The 20,728-nt window shown below is 44.0% G+C and overlaps 1 protein-coding gene across 2 annotated transcripts in view; it reads right to left on the reverse strand.

Annotated features, from left to right (window-relative positions):
• Nucleotides 1-20,728, reverse strand: part of LOC140197774 (ADAMTS-like protein 1) — a 568,572-nt gene that overhangs the window by 43,913 nt on the left and 503,931 nt on the right. For both annotated transcript variants that reach the window (XM_072258217.1, XM_072258218.1), the window contains 2 exons: nucleotides 18,325-18,452; nucleotides 13,531-13,659 (listed from right to left, as the gene is read on the reverse strand). In XM_072258217.1, the coding sequence (XP_072114318.1) occupies nucleotides 13,531-13,659; nucleotides 18,325-18,452 (257 nt within the window). The remainder of the gene's footprint in view (nucleotides 1-13,530; nucleotides 13,660-18,324; nucleotides 18,453-20,728) is intronic.

The raw sequence follows: 20,728 nt of genomic DNA on the forward strand, positions 1-20,728 counted from the left end.
TAGCCCTTTCTGATAGTACTCTTAACATCAACATTGCGTTTCTTGTACCTTTGCCTTTCACAAAACCATATTGTTCTTTACCTATTTCAACTTGTATCTTACTTTTAGCTCTTATCATCAAAATTCTTAGAGGTATCTTGGTGATATGACTCATTAAACTTATGGTCCTATGTAATTCACATTCTATTGCTCCAGGTTTCTTAGGAAGAGTGATAAATGCTGATTTTTTTCAGCTCTTCTGGTATTATTCCAGTCCCATAAATGTCATTGATTAAATCAGTAAGTTTTTCAATTCCATAATCTTCAAGGGTGATAATTTGTTTTATTACTAATTCATCAGGACCTGCTGCCTTCTCTTTCTTCATCTTATTTATTGCATTACAAACTTCAGATTTTAAAATACTTGGACCTTCAACGTGTTTCTTAATTTCTGGTTTTTCGCCTCGATTGTCTTCAAACAATTCCTGAATATACTCAGTCCATCTGTTCATAATCTCATCTTTTTCCATGATAATGGTACCGTCCTTTGCTTTCAAACATCCACCTGAAGAACAGAGGAGCTTTTTACCAGTGATATTCTTGATTTGTTGATGTAACCTTTTTGGATCAGTCATAGGGACTCTTTCTATTTGTTCACATTCCTGGTTTAACCATTCTTCTTTGGCTTTTTGACATAAGCTTTTAACTTTTTATCTGAGGACTTATACTCTATAGGATTTGCTTTCTTCCATTAGATTTTTGAGTTCATCTGTCATCCATTTATGTTTTGTGCTTTTTTCTTTTTTAGGAATCACTGACTTTGCTGATTCTACCAAGGCATCCTTTCCAGAGTTAAATTTCATTTCTACATGATTGCTATCATCTTCAACCGATTATATTTCTAGACTTTGAAATCTATTCCTTACTTCAATTGTAAATTTTTGTCTTAAGTTTTCTTTTTTAATTAATTGCAAGTAGTCAAGGGATTGTTCAGGTTTTTGCTTCTTTAGTTTTTTAAGTTTTACTTTTTCATGACATACTACTGGGTTATGGTCATTATTACAGTCTGCACCTGGATATGTTTTGCATTGAGTCATTGAGTTTCTAAATCTTTGGTTTATATTAATAAAGTCAATTTGATTTCTAGTGTTATCATCTGGACTTTTCCAGGTCCACAAGTGTCTTGGATGGATTTTAAAGTAGGTATTCATAATGACCTGATTATTCATCTTGCACCCTTCTACCCATTTCTCACCTCTTTCATTTCTTTCCCCTAATTCAAATTCTCCTATGGTATTTCCATCAGCACCTTGTCCTACTTTAGCATTTAGATCTCCCATGACAATAACAATATCTTGAGATTTGCATCCTTTCTTTGCTTGTTCAAGCTCTTCATAGAATTTATCTATATCCTCATTTGTTCCATCTGTTGTTGGTGCATATACCTGTATAATTGCTAAACCAAATGGTTGTCGTCTGAATCTAACAAGGAGCACTCTTTCTGATATTGCCCAATGTCCTAAAACACTTTTTGCCATGTTTTCATCCATAAGACTTCCTACTCCATTAGTATGGGATGTTCCACAAGAATAAATTAGTGTTTTATTTCTATTCTGACATGTTCCAGCACCTATCCAATGAACTTCGCTAATTCCCATGATGTTAATCTTCAGTCTTTCCATTTCATTTATCACATTGTCCAATCTTCCTGCTTGATATAGGGTTCTTACATTCCAAGTGGCAATAATTTTCTTTTGCGTTACTTGAATTCTATGAGCAGTAGCTTGATGACGGTCAGGGATCCCCTGCTGACCAGAATCAACCCTACTGAACGAAGCATCTTCAGAATTGTCTTGAAGATTCTCTTGACGCTGTTGTTGTGTGATACATTTTGTGAGTTTGACCATGGTTTTCTTAGCAAATAGATTCTAGGAAACCTAGTATCTAACAACAGTGGTTTGCTATTACCTACCGTTGGGCGAACTAAATAAATTGCCATTTCTCTTCCCAAATGTTCATCTGCCTGTACTATAGCCATTGACATTTGAGGTCCAAGCTCATCTACCTTTTCCATTCTAAGTTCAGTTACTGAACCTGCTGGATCTGCCGTTGGCCTTCGCTCGTATCCTGAGCAGGAACCCTTGCAGGTGCTACCATTCCGGGTCAGAGCAGCTCTGGGAGCAATGAATGACTAAGGGGTAACTTCACTTTCCCCAAAGCTCTGAAAGTCCCCAATCAGAACCTCATTACCCGTTGCAGTTTAGAGTCATACCCAGGACCATTTAGTGATACCATCTCCTAACTCCATGAACCTGGGTCTTATCCTCCCTTCTGCTACTCTACTAAGGTGTGCATGTAAATTCATTGATGTCTGTTGTGGTTAAGTAGCAAAAAAATCAAAACGAATTGATGGGTGCATGACAGAGTCAGTAAGTTGCATGGTTGCTGCGAAATGGGACTTATGAAATTCGTAATTAAGAGCTAGCATGGATCTGATTGGCTGAACAGCCTCTTTCTGCATCATAATTATTAAATGTCTTTTTACTACATTTTTGCTAAAAATGGAAACCTGTCAAAGGTAAGATATACACACATGTGCAAATTTGATTTTAGACAACTTGCAGATCTCAATTTATTCACGAACATTCCCACAGTGCTATGTATTATCAGTAAAGAGTTACGCAACTGATCTGCTTATATTACAATATCACCATGGGCTCTGGATTTATGTAAACCTGCAGTCCTTGGAAACCTGCAGCAAGGAATACAGCTGACTTCGAAGTAAATTTATTATCAAAGTACATATATGTCACCATATATTATCCTGAGGTTAAATTTCTTGGGGGCATACTCAATACATTCGTAATAGAATCAATGAAAGACCACACCAGCTTGGATGTTCAATCAGAATGCAAACTGCAAATACAAAAAAAAAAGAGAAAGAATAATAATAAACAAATAAGCAATAAATATTGAGAACGTGAGATGAAGAGTCCTTGAAAGTGAGTCCAGAGTTTATGGGAACATTCCAATGATTGGACAAGTGGAGTTAAGGTGAAGTTATCCCCAGTGGTGCAAGAGCCTTATGGTTGAGGGTTAATACCTACTCCTGAACCTGGTGGTGTGAGTCCTGGGGCTCCTGTACCTCCTTGCTGATGACAGAAGTGAGAAGAGAGCATGACCTGGGTGGTGGGGGTTCCCTGATGAAGGATGCTGCTTTCCTGCAACAATGCTCCACGTAGATGTGCTCAGTGTTGGGAGGGCTGCATCCATGATGGATTTTGCCATTTCCACTACCTTTTGTCAGACTTTCTGTTGGTGTTTCCATACCAGGCTGTGATGCAGCTAGGCAAATACTCTCCACCACACATTTACAGAAGTTTGTCAATGTTATGTGCCGAATCTTTGTGAACTCCTAAGGAAGTAGAGGTGCTTTCTTTGTAATTGCACTTACATGTGGGGCCCAGGACAGCTCCTCCAAAATAATGACGCCTAGGAGTTTAAAGTTGCTGACACTCTCCACCCGCGATCCTCCAGTGAAGACTGGCTCATGGATCTCTGATTTCCTCAAGCTGAAACCAATAATCAGCTCCTTAGTCTTGCTGATATTGAATATGAAGTTGTTGTTGTGGCATCACTCAGCCAGATTTTCAATCTCCCTCCTATATGCTGACTCAGCGGATGAAAGTGGTATCATCAGCAAACCTGAAAATGGCATTGGAGCTGTGTTTAGCCACAGTCATAAGTGTACAGCAAGTTGAGCAGGGGGCAAAGGCACACAGCCCTGTGGTGCAACTATGCTGATGGAGATCATGGAGGAGATGTTGTTGCCAAACAGAACTGACTGGCAACTGCAAGGGAGAAAATTGAGGATCCAGTTGCACAAGGAGGCATTGATGCCAAGGTCTTGAAGCTTATTGATTAGCTTTGAGGGGATTATAGTATTGAATGCCAACTTGTAGTCAATAAAGAACATCCTGACTTATGCAGCTTCGCTGTTCAGATGTTGAGTGAAGAGCCAATGAGATGGCATCTGCTGTGGACATATGATGTCAGTTGGCAAATTGGAGTGGATCTCAGGCAGGAGTTGATACATAATAATAATAATAGATCAGTTAGTCTCGTGAGACCATGGATTTGCACCTTGGAAGGTTTCCAGGGTGCAGGCCTGGGCAAGGTTGTATGGAAGACCGGCAGTTGCCCATGCTGCAAGTCTCCTCTCTCCACGCCACTGATGTTGTCTAAGGGAAGGGCACTAGGGTTGATACAGCTTGGTACCGGTGTCGTCACAGAGCAATGTGTGGTTAAGTGCCTTGCACAGGGACACAACACGCTGCCTCAGCTGAGGCTCGAGCTAGTGACCTTCAGATCACTAGACCAACGCCTTAACCACTTGGCCACGCACCAACACAATACATTCCATCATCAACCTCTCAAAACACTTCATCACTGTGGATGTAAGTGCCACTGAATGATAGTCATTGAGGAAAGTTACCAGATTCTTCTTAGGGACCAGAATAAGTGAAGCCTGCGTGAAACAGGTGGGTACCTCAGACTGCCAGAGCAAGAGGTTAAAGATCTTAGTGAACACTCCAACTAGTGTTCACAGGATCATCGAAGGCCTTTGGAGTTCATGATGGTTCCTTCACGTTTTGATGGCCGGAGCGCGCATATAAGGCATTGAGTTCATCTGGAAGTGAAGCCCTGTTGTTGCCTATGTGGCTTGATTTGATTTGCATTTAATAGACATGGAACCTCTGACTATTTGGTCTCTGAAGGCACGTCACTAAAGCTGCTTGATAACTGGCTTTAACAATTGCAGGATACACACAAATTATGTAGTAAGGATTTGAAGAACAGTAACAGTGTAAGTGCTTGTCTGGGTGTGTAGAATACACACAGAGCCAGAGCGCTCTGTGATCTCTGGGTTTCTCAATGTATTGAAATAAGATTTAGGACCTTTGACAATCATATTTGTGTTGTATTGCTACCACATGTATTCTGAAACATTTCCTTCTAGGCTTTTCTTACCTTAAATTTTAAATTTATTTCAGGGACAACTTTTCCATAGCATGGGTTGTATAAAAACAATAACATTCTACTTGAAGGCATTTCCAAAATCACTGGAACATTATTGTGCAGGCTTAGTCTGACATTAGCACCACTCCTTGCCAAGTCGTTTCACTCAGCTACCAGACCACTGTACCAGAAGACTATCCAGCACACATGTTGAACATTGTACTATCAAGAAAACTTTGCAATAAAAATGCATCTTCCTTAGATTGCAACATCAATAAATGGAAGAATTCATAAAACAGAGCTTTCAAAAGGTTGAATAAATTTTAAACAAACTAAATTGCAAATTTAATTGACAACAAGTTGTAACTTCAGTTTGTTCTGATTCCACATTCTGACTTTTTAACAATTCCACAGGAGGGCAACAAAGCACTGATGAGAAATAAAACCATAGTCCCTAAATAGAATATCGAACAGTACACAGCACTGATCAGGCAACATGATTTTGTGCTGATCAAGATATCAATTTATACTAATTGTCCTCTTCCTGTCTATCATCTATATCCTTCTATTCCTATTCATGTACCTATCTACAAACCTGTTAAGTTCAACTAAAATGTCTGCTTCCATTACTACCCCTGGTAACCCATTCCAGTCACATACCAGTCTCCGTGTAAAAGCTTTCCCCCTCACATCACCTTTAAACATTCTCTCTCTAATTTATAAGTATTTCCTATGGTATTTGACATTCCTATCTTGGGGAGAACATTTTATGCATCCCACAATTTAAAAACATCTCCACTAGGTCTCCTCTTAGCGTCGGACATTCCAGGGAGAACAGCTCAAGTTTGTCATTCCTTTCCTCATAGCTCATGTCCTCTAACCCAGGCAGCATCTTCTGCACCCTCTCGATGGTCTTCAGATCCATCCTACAATGGAGTGGCCAGAACTGCAAGTGACATTCTAGGTGCAATTTGACTTCAGTTTTCTATAGATGCAGCATGACTTCCTCTCTCGTATACTCAACACCCCTACCAATTAAGGCAAGCACACCATATACCTTCTTTACCACCTTATCTAATTGCATAGGCACTGTGGGTGGACTATGGACCTGGATCCTAAGATCCTTCTGTACCTCAATGCTATTAAGGGGTCTACCGATAACAGTATACTAGCTCTTAACTTTTGACCCTCCAAAGTACAACATCTCACTTCTGCTTGGACTTAATTTCATCTGCCACTGCTCTTCCCATATCTGTAACTGATTATATCTTGCTGTATTCCTTGATGGTTCCTTTTCACTGTCCACAACTCCACCGATCTTCTTGTCATCTGTAAACTTGCTAATCCACCCATCTGCATTTTCATCCAAATCATTGATATACATCACAAACAAGAAACATTTGTAAGTTAGAGGGGGAAGGTTTAAAGGCTAGATATCAGGAATGGGTTACCAGAGGTAGCAATGAAAGTGAGCATTTTGGTGGAGTTTAACAGGTTTGTAGATAGATCCATGAATATGAAGGAAATGAAAATATACAGATGATATGCAGGAAGAGGTCATTTAGTATAAATTGACATCAAGATCAGCACAATATCATGGGCCAAAAAGCCTCTTCTGTGCTGTACTGTTCTGTGTTCTATGAAGGGACCCCAGCACTGATCCTTGTGGGACATCACTGGTCTCTGAATTCCAGCCAGAATAACAGTCTTCCATCCTAGTCTTTGCCTTCTGAATCCAAATTTACAATCCACCCTGCATCTCCATGTGGGACATTATCTAACGCCTTACTATGACTCCAAACCAGAAATTCCCTTCTTTATTCCTGAATGGATCTACCCTCACCTGGGTTATACACTTTCTCACAATATGTATAAAATGCCTTGGGATTCTCCTTGATGCTGTTCGGCAAGGACATTGCATATCCCCTTTTGATTTTCTTAATTTCTTGCTCGAGCACTATCCTGCTATCTTTATATTCTACAAGAGCCCAGACTGATTTTGGCTGCTGAAACCTTACAGATACTTCTTTTTTTCTTCCTAACTAAGTTTCTGACCTCTCAGGTCATCCAAGGGGTACATGGTGGTGAGAAAGGGGTATGGCATCCTTGTGTTCATTGCTCAAGGCTCTTAGTACAAGAGCTGGGACACCATGTACATGATGTTAGTGAAACTGCACTTGATACATTGTGTGTAACTCGGTTCACCATATTATAGCAAGGATCTCATTAAGCTAGAGCGTGTATAGAAAAGGTTCACAAAGATGTTGCCAGCACTGGAGGGCTTGCATTGTAAGGAAGGACTGTTTTTCCTGGAGCAAAGGAGACTGGGAGGTGATCTTACTGAGGGTTATCAAATCTTGAGGGGCAGAGATAGGGTGGACGGTCACATTCTTTTTCCCAGAGTAGGGAATCCCAAAACTAGAGGGTATAGGTTTTGAGAAGGGAAAGGTTTAAAAGGGAGGTGGGTGCATGGAATAAGTTGCCAGAGGAGGTAGTAAAGGCAGATACTCCTACAGAATTTAGAAGACATTTGGACAGATACACAGACAGTAAAAGTTTAGAGGGTTGTGGACCAGTCGTAGGCAAGTGGGACTAGCCTGAAGCAGGTTTGGGCCGGGGGCCTGTTTCCAAGCTGCATAACTCTGTGATTCCAAGATGTACTCGTTATCAAGGAGCCTTTGGGATAGACATGATATAATGTGACAGTGATATAGTTCAATACAAAACAAGAGACTTAATGGTAAACAAAGGAAATTATGAAGCTATGAGAGGAGAATTGGAAGTGGTTGATAGGAAGAATATATTGTCGGATATGACTGTGGTCACGCAATGCTTACCCATTTAAAAAGTATTGCCAAGTCACAACAATATATTCCTTTAAGGCAAAAGAAATAAAAAGGAAAGGTGATACATCTGTGGCTGACCAAAGAAATTAAAGATAGTGTTAAGTCCAAGGAAAAATGTCATAAAGTTGCCAGAAATAGCAGTGGGCCAGAGAACCGGAAGCATTTTAGAAAACAGCAAAGGCGGACTAAGAAATTCATAAAGAAAGGCATGATAGGATATGAGAATAGAATAGACTGGAAAGAAACATTGACAAAGGCTGAAAGAGCTTTTATGGGAACGCAAAGAGGAGATGGCTTGCAAAGGTAAATGTGAGGGCCCCTTTCAGAAAGCGAAGTATTTAAGAAGGGAAAGAAGGAAAGGGAAGAGGAATTAAACAATTACTTTGTGTCAGTCTTCATGGAAGAAGGAACAATGAATCTGGCTGATACATGAGGGATTCAGAGGTCTAGACAGAATGAAGAACTGAAAACAAGCATTAGTTAAAGATAGTTGTGAAAATGAAAATGAAAAATGAAATGAAATATCTTTATTGTCATTGCATAGTACAATTTGTCATGCACCAACACAGTGAAAATGAGTTTGCAACTCTCATACTCAACGCTATAAAACAACAAATAAAATAAATAAACAATAAATAAAATCAAGTAACCAGCCAGTACAAGCAATACCCAGCAGTACAAAAGCGCAACTCAGATGCATGACAGCCATTAAACCGTATTAAAAGTAGCAATATAACAAATTTATGGATGATGCTTGATCAATTGGTTCAGAGCAATTATAGCTCTGGGGAAAAAGTTATTTTTCAGTCTGGAAGTGTGGGCATAGAAAATCACATAATGTCTGCCAGATGAAAGAAGTTCAAACAGATGACTGCATGGGTGTGTATTGTCCTTACAGATGCCTGTAGCTTTCCTTAGGCTGCATGAGTTGTAGGTGTCCTCCAGGGCTAGGAGCTGTGTCCCAATGATCTTCTGTGCGCTAGAGACGACCCGCTGAAGTTCCTTCCTATCAGCTGCTGTACAACTGAGATACCACAGAGATGCAGTATGTTATGTTGCTCTCTATGGTGCAGCGGTAAAAGGTCACCAGCATCTGTTCAGGTAGACCATCTTTCTTCAGCGTACTGAGTAAAAACAAGCGTTGCTGTGCTTTCTTAACTATTATCGTGGTGTTAATGGACCATGTAAGGTCTTCTGAGATATGTATTCCCAGAAGCCTGAAACTGTACACTCTCTCCACTATGTCTCCGTTAATGTAGATTGGAGTGTACTCGTCATCCCGTGACTTTCCAAAATTGATAATTAGCTCCTCAGTCTGTATGAAGAGACAGGTTGTTCTCTGAGCACCAGCTCACTAAATTCTGTACCTCCACTCTGTACACTGATTCGTCTCTGTTGGAGATCAACCCGATCACTGTTGTGTCGTCTGTGAATTTGTTGATGGTATTGTTGTTAAATGCAGTTACGCAGTCATAAGTGAAGAGGGAATAGAGTATGGAACTCAATACACAACCTTGTGGTGTACCAGTGATCAGGATAGTAGTGGAGGACAGGTGAGGGCCCAGTCTCACTGCTTGTGAACGCTCTGACAAGAAATTCAGGACCCAGTTGCAGAGTGATGAGCTGAGGCCTAGCTGGTGGAATTTGGAGATGAGCTTGCTGGGGAAAACAGTATTAAAAGCAGAGCTATAATCAACAAACAACAGAACTCGGTAAGTTTGAGAGCTGATAAATCTCACAGACCTGATGATCACATCATAGAGTTTTGAAGCAACACACACAAAATGCTGGTGGAACACAGCAGGCCAAACAGCAGCCATAGGAAGAAGTACAGTCAACATTTCGGGCCGAGACCCTTCGTCAAAACTAACTGAAAGAAGAGATAGTAAGAGATTTGAAAGTGGGGAAGGGTAGGGGGAGATCTGAAAAGATAGGAGAAGGCAGGAGGGGGAAGGATAGAGCTAAGAGCCAGAAAGTTGATTGGCAAAAGGAATACAAGGCTGGAGAAGGGAGAGAATTATGGGACAGGAGGGCTAGGGAGGAAGAAAGGGGGAGGGGAGCGCCAGAGGAAGTTAGAGAAGTCTCGAGAAAGCAGGATCTCCCAGTGGCCACACATTTCAATTCCACGTCCCATTCCCATTCTGATATGTCTATTCATAGCCTCCTCTACTGTCAAGATGAAGCCACACTCAAGTTGGAGGAACAACACCTTATATTCTGTTTGGGTAGCCTCCAACCTGATGGCATGAACGTTGACTTCTCTAACTTCTGTTAATGCCCCTCCTCCCATTCTTACCCCATCCCTTATTTATTTATTTATTTATCTATCTATCTATTTATTTATTTTCCCTTTTTTCTCTCTCTCTCTCTCTTTTTTCTCTCTCTGACCCTTTCAGAATAACTCCTTGCCTGCTCTCCATCTTCCTCTGGCCCTCCCCTCCCCCTTTCTTTCTCCCTAGGCCTCCCGTCCCATGACCCTCTCCCTTCTCCAGCCTTGTATCCCTTTTGCCAATCAACTTTCCGGCTCTTAGCTCTATCCCTCCTCCTCCTGTCTTCTATCACTTCGGATCTCCCCCTTCCCCTCCCACTTTCAAATCTCTTACTATCTCTTCTTTCAGTTAGTCCTGATGAAGAGTCTCGGCCCGAAATGTCAACTGTGCTTCTTCCTATGGACGCTGCGTTCCACAAGCATTTTGTGTGTTTTGCTTGAATTTCCAGCATCTGCAGATTTCCTCGTGATAGAGTTTTGAAAGAGTTCAGTCGAGAGATGGTGGCTGTCATTCTGTGTGTCTGAGTTAAGGGGCAGAGTTGTCACCATATGGGTCTATTAAGGAGTGAGATAGTCACTCTGTTGGTCGAAGTCGTCCTTGGGTCTGGATTACTGACTGCATAATATAATATTAATATGTGTGTAATATTAATATTAAAAGTGATAAACAGATGCTTTTAGAGATAAGAAGTGGAACAAAGAAGATCAAATTTTGACAGAGTTGTGTGTTCATGTACCACACAATTCCTATATGAACTATGAGCTAACAAGTATCAAGCATATCTGAATTTGGTTCCGTAGGCTCACTTAGACAAACCACAAATTAGATTCCTTCAATGCGAACTCTAGGCAACAATCTAAGCTATGACTTTACTCAGTGAATAGCAACTTGCTTTGAAAATAATATCAGTAAAAATCATCATTACAGTAAAATCAAACAAGACAAGGAATATTAATACCTGATATCTGCCGTGAGAAGGGCAAAAATGAATGACTTTATCTTTGTATTTACGTCTAAGGAAGCATTTACATTATAATACAATTTATAAAGAATTCAAGATCAAAGCATAAATAAGAGTTAGGAACTACATTATTTAATGGTATTTTTAGTGAACAACTAAGTTTAAGCAACTATCATTATCCATGATCATGCTGATTTGATCAGGAACGGCTCCCAAGTGGCGAGTTCTGATGTCACTTTAGAAAGGGTGCAGTGATACTTCCTCCATGAAATGGACCTACCATGATTGAATCCCCAACCACCACCATGTATACCAACAGTCTCGAGAGACTCAACTGAGCCAGGCAAATAAACATATTTCCTCCAGCAGTGGGTCAGAGGCAGGGTATTCTGCAGTGACCATGTCACCCCCTCACTCTACAAAGCTCTCTCACCACTTACAAGAACGTGATAGGTCACTCTCCATTTACCTTACTGAATGCAGTTCCACTTGTCTGGCTGTAACTGCAGAAGGTGAAAAGGTAACTGCTCTGCATTTCCATAACTGCTGCCTCTATGAACAAACCATCACCTACAGGTTCCCGTCCAGATTACACACAGTGACAAACTGGAAATTTACCATTGTTGCTGGGTTGAAATCCTGGAATGATGTCTCCTATAGTACCATGGGAGTATCCTCACCAGACGGATCTGAGCAGTACGAGGTGGTGGTTCACCACTGCCTTCTATTGGACAAGTGGGAATGGGCAATAAATGCTGGTCTCCCAGTCATGGTCTTATTCTGATTTTAAAATATGAAATTTACCATTGACTAAGTGACTTTAATACAAGACAGCAGAACAGGCCACCAAATTGCCAAGATTCTCATCACATGGTATTACAGTAATGGAGGATACAGACACAAAGGATGTGGTGTGATGAGGAAAGAAACTAGGAGAAACAGGGAGAAGGACTGGAAGAAGGACGAGGAAAGATATTGGAGCAGGAATCGGAGTAGGGTTTTGGACAATAGATAGTGGAGAAAAGCAGTGTGGAAGTAAAGCTTTGTCTTCTGATCTTCTGCATTTTTTTTTGTGTGTGAGCAAACGGTTGGCAGCCAGCTAGTAACAGGACCAGAGTCCATTTTTGCTTCTATTCTGGACTATAACAATGAAACAAACTGCCCCTGAGACTTGTTGCTAGGAGCCCCTGATGTATTAACTGTGGTGAAAGATTCTTTCTTGTGATCCTTAAGGTGTGCACCTATAAATCTCTTGATTCTCCTGCCCCTCCCCCCCACTTTTACTACTGGATATTTGTTGAGACTGTCATAGTAAGCACATTGGTGTGGCCATCATGGATATCATAGCGTATGAATTCAGCTACTCCTGATTGGAAACTGTCATGGCTAACTTTTCCATGAACTTAATTTAAGCCAAGTGCAATGCTGGTAGATTTCCAACAGCAGACAAGCACTGACGACTGTCTGAGGTGGTCATGATGGGATCTTAAGCTTTTAGTGTGAGACATTATCTTGGCAAGGAGTTGAAACTTAAACTAGAAACATCCATCTGCAGGATCATTAAGGATCTGATTGTCACTTAAGGTACTGGGTTTGATTAAGAGCATTGAATGATCCTTGGAGGTTGGTGATTACTCTACCCCTCTCTTTAATTGCTGACTGGGAATGAAGCAGCCTTTACTGGTGACTTCCAGACCTCTTTTGGGGAAATCATCTTTCACTGTTCACTTGCTACTGGACATTTACACAGGAATTTTGGAATGCATTGCTCTGAGAAAATGTCACCAGCACTCTCGCAAAAATCATCCTGGAAATTCACTGATGGTCTCCCAAATAAAGGACGAGCGCAAAGCTTTTCCACCTCATTGGTCACTTATCTGAATCTTTGAGAGGAAGGAAATGTTTGCACAGGGACATCTGGCAGAGTGACCCTTTGGTCCAGCAGAAGAGCGAGGAGGAGATGAGACTAGGCAGTGCATCTCCAGTTGTTGCAGGAAGGAGTGAAGGATGGCTAGGTTGGCTCCTTCCACCCTGGCACAAGACACCCTTCGCAGTTCTTGAGCTATCCTGAGATTGCTGCTATGTCCCAGGTAGCATGCTCCACTCCTGTAGTGGAAGTGGGTGTGGATAGCGCACACACACAGCTCTACAAAAGTTGAGTTTGATCAGCACTGGAGTGCTTACCCTGCAAGATTTAGCATCTCCAAGAAAGCAGAAACTCTGACAATCAGCAATTGCATGCTGAATCCAGGCCATTAAACTGATTGGCTGCAGTACATCAGCCATTCAGCAACTATATCACCCATTGAACTCAGCATACGGTACAACAATTAATTGTACCATATAAAATATAAGTCAACCTTGCTTTTAAAAGCTTAAAGTATATAAAACTTTGACATAATTATTCACATAAATGTCATTTCAAACAACATGCATTAATATAAAGTAGACTTACCATCGACTTGGCACTTGATTGTGATATTGGTTCCTAGCCTTGCTATCACAACACTGCCCACATCCACACTGACAGATGTTGAATTAATATTCACCAAGTCATGGCTGGACATTTTAATTATTGGCTTCCCTACACAAAAAGACAATTGTAACAGGATGTACACAGTAAATAATCAAGAAATGCCATTTCTTTGTCCAAGTACAAGATTGCATTTATTACATTTCGCTGTTATCTACAGTATTGTGGCGACCCATTTTCTAGCACCCACGAACCGGCTCACAAAACAGCACGCGCAGGCAGAGGGCCGGCCCCAAAAAGGGCGCCAGGCCATCTTCACCAGCGGGGGAAAATTCCGCGTGCGGAAAGGGTCTGGGAATATGCATTCCCCACAGCAGTCCCGCCCCAGGGAGGGCGGGAACGGGAAGGCTTTAAAGCAGGCCGCAAAGTTTGAATAAATCTCTTTATCGCAACTCCAACTCACCGACTCCGTGTGGTTATTCTAGCGCTGTGTGTAGCACACCGCTACATTTGGTGACCCCGACGGCCCAAAAGATATTTGGGCCAGAAATGACCGACGCCGCATCTGTTCACGCAGTTTCATTACAACTGCCAAGCTTTTGGCCGCTGAGACCCCGTCTGTGGTTTGAACAGGCAGAAGCACAATTCCACATCCGGCAGATAACCTCGGAGTCCACTCGCTACTACTACGTGCTGAGCTCACTCGACCAGGAGACTGCTGCACAAGTTGAGAAGTTTATACAGTCGCCCCCGGAGAACAGCAAATACACTGCATTCAAAGCCCTGCTCATAAGGACTTTTGGACTCTCACGGTGTGAACGAGCACACCGCTTAATGCGCCTGGATGGTTTGGGAGACAGGCCGCCGTCGACATTAATGAACAAAATGCTGGTTGTGGCTGAAGGACACAAACCCTACCTCATGTTTGAGCAGGCGTTCCTAAAGCAACTGCCCGAGGACATACACCTGCTGCTGTCCGACGCAGATTTCAGCGACCCCCGGTGGCGGTGGAGGTGGCGGCCCGGGCAGATGTGCTGTGGAATGCCAAGAAGGAGAGAGGGGCATCCGTCGCACAGATCACCAAGCCGCATGCCCAATGACAGACCAGACCAGGCCCGGCAGCAGAGCCCAGCGAACAATGGTGCTTCTACCACCAGCGGTGGGGCACAGAGGCCCGCTGCTGTAGACCACCCTGCAAATTCCCTGGAAACGCCAAAGCCCAGCCGCCGCCAATCGCTACAGCGGCTGGCCATCAGGACAGCCTCTTGTACGTCTGGGACAAGCAGTCGGGACGCCGATTTTTGGTTGACACCGGAGTGGAGATCAGCGTTTTACCTCCAACGAGTTACGACATGCGCAACAGAGAACCTGACCCATCCTGAGGGCCGCAAATGGCAGCACAATACGAACCTATGGCACCCGCACGGTGTGGCTACAGTTCAGCTCCAGCCGGTTCACGTGGGACTTCACACTGGCCGCCGTGGCCCAACCACTCCTGGGGGTGGATTTTCTGCGAGCCCACAGCCTGCTGGTCAACCTGCAAGGGAAGCGACTAATCCACGCCAAGACTTTTCAAACGTTCTCCCTGGGTAAAGCAAAGTTGCCAGCCCCACACCTGGACTCCATCACGCTGTCCAACGATGAATTCACCAGGGTCCTGGCGGATTTCCCACCAGTACTGACAGCGCAGTTCACGGCAGACATGCCCAGACACGGAGTACAGCACCACATCCCGACCCAGGGACCACCCCTCCATGCCCGTGCTCAAAGGCTTCCCCCGGACAAGCTCCGACTGGCGAAGGAGGAGTTCAAGAAGATGGAGGAATTGGGGATCATATGACGGTCCGACAGCCCATGGGCCTCCCCCCTGCACATGGTGCCCAAGGCAATGGGGGGCTGGAGACCATGCGGTGACTACCGCAGACTGAACGAGGCTATGACGCCAGACCGCTACCCTGTGCCGCACATTCAAGACTTCGCAGCAAACCTACACGGCGCAAGGATCTTTTCCAAGGTAGACCTCGTTCGGGGATACCATTAAATCCCGGTACATCCGGTTGACATCCCCAAAACAGCACTCATCACCCCGTTCGGACTTTTCGAATTCCTCCGAATGCCGTTTGGTCTAAAGAATGCCACACAGACGTTCCAGCGGCTAATGGACACGGTGGGACACGACCTGGACTTTGCATTCATCTATTTGGACGACATCCTCATAACCAGCAGTAGTCGTCAGGAGCATCTGTCCCACCTCCGTCAACTCTACTCCCGCCTGAGCGAATTCGGCCTTACAATCAACCCAGCCAAATGCCAGTTCGGACTCGACACCATCGACTTCCTGGGCCACAGGATTACTAAAGACGAGGCAACCCCTCTGCCCGCCAAGGTAGACGCGGTCTGCCACTTCCCCCAACCCAACACAATCAAAGGCCTGCAGGAATTCGTGGGTATGGTGAATTTCTACCACCGTTTCCTCCCCTCAGCAGCCCGAACCATGCGCCCCCTGTTCACTCTGATGTCGGGTAAGGGCAAGGACATTACCTGGGACGAAGAGGCCGCAGCCGCTTTTGTTAAAACCAAAGAAGCCTTGGCAAACGCCGCGATGCTAGTGCACCCCAGAATGGACGTTCCTACTGTCCTCACGGTTGACGCATCCAACACAACAGTCAGTGGAGTGCTGGAACAACTCATCGGGGGTCGCTGGCAACCCCTGGCGTTCTTCAGCAAACACCTACGACCACCCGAACTCAAACACAGTGCTTTCGACCGGGAGCTATTGGCACTATACCTGGCAATCCGACATTTCAGGTACTTCTTAGAAGGTAGGCCCTTCACCACGTTTACAGACCACAAACCGCTTACCTTTGCGTTCACGAAGGTGTCCGACCCCTGGTCGTCCCGCCAGCAGCGACATCTGTCCTACATCTCTGAATACATGACGGACATCTGGCATGTCTCGGGAAAGGACAACGTCATGGCGGACGCACTATCCAGACCTACCATACAGGCCCTGTCCCATGGGGTGGACTATGCAGCGCTGGCGGAGGCACAACAGGCAGACGTTGAGATTCCCAGTTACAGGACTGCAGTCTCCGATTTGCAGCTCCAAGACCTCCCCGTAGGCCCGGGTGAGAGGACCCTACTATGTGACGTAGCTACTGGCCAACCCCGACCCGTCGTCCCAGCAGCCTGGTGCCGGCGGGTTTTCAAATCCATTCACAACTTAGCACACCCCTCCATCAGGACAACCGTCCGGCTGGTCACCAACAGGTTCGTGTGGCATGGACTGCGTAAACAGGTCAGTGAATGGGCCAAAACGTGCATGCAGTGCCAAACGGTCAAGGTGCAGCGGCACACCAAGGCTCCGACGCAGCAGTTCGAACCCACCCGCCGGAGGTTCGATCACATTCGTGTGGATATCGTGGGGCCCCTGCCAGTGTCACAAGGAGCGCGGTACCTCCTAACTATGATAGACCGGTTCACCAGATGGCCAGAGGCAGTCCTGCTCACCGACACCACCTCCGAATCCTGCGCCTGAGCACTGATCGCAACTTGGGTAGCCCGCTTCGGGGTACCGGCCCACATTACCTCCGACAAGGGCACCCAGTTCACCTCCAGCCTGTGGTCAGCTATGGCCAGCCTTTTTAGGAACACAGCTACACCACACAACTGCCTACCACCCACAGTCGAACGGACTAGTGGAACGCTTCCACCGTCACCTGAAGTCGGCTCTCATGGCCCGCCTGGAAGGGCCTAACTGGGTGGACGAGCTTCCCTGGGTCCTGCTCGGAATCTGCACGGCGCCCAAGGAGGATCTGCACACCCCGTCGGCCGAGTTGGTGTGCGGCACACCCCTGGTAGTCCCAGGAGAGTTCATACCAGCCCCAAGGGGGCAAGAGGAAGAACCCACAGCAGTCCTGGACAGACTACGGGAGAGGCTCAGTAACCTGGCCCCCATACCCACTTCACAGCACGGACAGAGCCCAACCTGCGAACCCAAAGACCTGCAGAACTGTAAGTTTCTTTTTGTACGACGGGGCGGACACCAGGCACCGCTACAGCGGCCCTACGAGGGGCCATTTAAGGTGATCAGGAACAATGGGTCCACGTTCGTGCTGGACATTGGGGGGAGAGAGGAGGTTTTCACGGTGGATCGACTCAAACCGGCCCATGTGGACTTGGCGCAGCCGGTCCAGGCTCAGGCACCACGGCGCAGGGGCAGACCTCCCAAACAGAGGCCGATCCAGACTGTGGACATTGGGGGAGGTATCGCCGGTTCTGGGTCGGGGCGGGTTATGTGGCGACCCATTTTCTAGCACCCACGAACCGGCTCACAAAACAGCGCACGCAGGCAGAGGGCCGGCCCCAAAAAGGGCGCCAGGCCATCTTCACCAGCGGGGGAAAATTCCGCGCGCGGAAAGGGTCTGGGAATATGCATTCCCCACAGCAGTCCCGCACCAGGAGGGCGGGAACGGAACGGCTTTAAAGCAGGCCGCGAAGTTTGAATAAATCTCTTTATTGCAACTCCAACTCACCGACTCCATGTGGTTATTCTAGCGCTGTGTGTAGCACACCGCTACAGTATATTGTTTATTATGGCAATAATTTTAATGGATTATGAGTTGCAGTTTAACATGCAGTTGACACTGATCTTTATCAAGTTTTTTACCCTAATAGACTGTGATAAAATGGCATGTATAAACTGCGCAAACTATCAATTGCTTCTGGAAACTCTTTTTTGGAAGGAATTGATGATTAACTGTAATCGTAGCAAACCTGTAACAGCAACAATGGATGAGCGTGAGTCTAAACCAATCGGGTTGATAGCAGTGCAATTGTAGACTCCAACATCAGACTCATTCGGAAGAAGTATTTGCAACGCCTCGTCTGGAAGAATTTGAACTCTGCAGGGGAAATAAGCAATCATAAATTCTGGCCTGAGAGATGTGCACAGTCAACCTTTGCATTAGTATTTGAATTGTTCAGTCAGTCAGTCAGTGACCCCAATACATGGGTATATTTGGTGTTGGGAATTTTTTATTTGCTGTATCAATGTGCAATTATTTAACAATCAACATTAGCTCAGTTTCTTTGTGAATTGCGGTATTACCTCTGATCAGATGATAAAAGAATGTGTTGCCAGCAGATAGGAATTTCAAATCACAACTCAAAAAAGTCAAGCCAGTGGCCAGCTCCATGTCATACCTGAACATTGTGTGCTATATCCTACTGACTCCAAGAAAATTTGAGGATTAGAAGCAATATGTGCTCTCAGGTGGACTGCCCTTGAAAGACCCACTACAATTCTGGTAACTATTTTTAGATCAGTTCTGAAGTTGTTTTGCTATTTGTTCCACTTATATTAAATATTCAGGAGGAACCTCTGATCCAGTCCTTGCTAATTTATTCCTAACAGTCCTCCGAGAGCAAATGTAATGAAATAATAAACACATTGAAATAACAACACAATTATTTCTTCAGTGTTTTTCATGAAGAGCTATCAATTGTACAAAAACAACAAGAATGAAACTGGGGCACTTTTTCAGAGATCTGGCTAAAGGAATGCTGCCAAGTACTTCCAGTAACTTCTGCTTTTATTTCAGAAATTTGGAACTCTCCTGCTCGAAAACTGCAAAAATTGGATCAGTTATAGTTTTCAAGATGGAATTTGGTAGATTTAATTTGCCTTGAAATTATCAAGGTATGTGGAGTCATGTAGGCAAATGTGTTGTGATACAGTTATGATCTGATTGAATGATAGGACAGCCTCAAGGGACAATAAATATTATGAACAACATGGGTCATACTGTAGCTACCTGTGGACCTTTACTGTGTGCTTTATTCTAGGCATATATTTTCCATTTTCACTAGGTCTTGCCTACTGGAGTTAAATCATAAGTCAGTTCAACACAATTGGCATCTGTTTCATGCCCTTAAGCTTGTCTCACTAATATCAAAGAAACTTTTTGAAAGTCCAAACAAATTGCCTGTATTGTTGATTGGTTACATCCTCAAGGAATTCCAACGTATTGTGAAGACTATTACTTCTCATTTCTTCCTCTGCTTCTTCTGCTTGTTGGAAATTATTGTATAGTATCTTAGTTAAACTTCTGAAGGCATTTGTTCACCATATATTTCACACTAATTGCCCTGCATTTACCAGAGTTGAGCTCTTTTCATTAAAATCAACTCTGGAATATTCACTAAGCTTCATTACACATACACTATTTTTGTATATACAGGGTTCTGCAAAACAGCAATCCGTTTATTCAGGACATTAACAGCACCAACGTCATAAGTATATATTAAATTTTCACAATTTTTGAACAGCAAATTCAATCAACAATTAACTTCAGTCTGATTCTCTGTGTTCCTTCCTCCTGTTGATGACTAAAATCTTAAAACATAGGAAGCCATCTGATCTTCATACCACTACTGGTTCTTTGAAGGAGCTCTTCAGTAAGTATCTAAAGAGCTATCTCTTTCTCCTCCCCATCCGCTCCCCACAGTTCTGCAATTATTTTCCTTCTCAAATATTGATCTATTCCATTCCGTAAATGTAATTGATTCTGCTTTGACTATTCCATCGGGCGGTACGTTCTGGATCACACTTGCACCATGAACTCTTCTCATCCACCACCCTCTGTTGTACATGCCTGCCAACTTCAATCTATGTCATCTGGTCAGTGAATCCTCTATCATCAGAAATTAATCTTCTTAGATAATTTCATGATTTTGAACACCACCACTTTATCAGCTCAACTTCGCCTCACAGTTGTATTATCATCCCCCATTCCTTTTAGTAAATCCTCCTTTCAGTCACTCCTTGCTTGAAACAGGAGTCAGCTCTCCAGCTGAGGCTTAACCATGGAGTTGATGTGTTGCAGTTTGTGCCACTATTAGTGGAATGGCTGGCAGTGGGGTGGCACTTCTCATACAGTGCAAAGCATTTAGAAGCTTTTTGAAATGACTGTTACACTGCAGAACAGTACTGTGGCTCAGATCCCTCACAGCTCCCGTGACTCAGGATCACTCATAATCTCCAGTGCTTTCTGTGTGGAGTTTACAAATCCTCTCTGTAAATGAATGATCTTCTCCTGGATACTCTGATTTCTTCCCAAATTCCAAAGATGTGGCAGTTCACAGCTTAGTTGATTAAATGCAATGAAAATTGCCCCTG

The sequence above is a fragment of the Mobula birostris genome, chromosome 5 (assembly GCF_030028105.1).
Source record: "Mobula birostris isolate sMobBir1 chromosome 5, sMobBir1.hap1, whole genome shotgun sequence".
Taxonomy (NCBI): Eukaryota; Metazoa; Chordata; class Chondrichthyes; order Myliobatiformes; family Myliobatidae; genus Mobula; species Mobula birostris.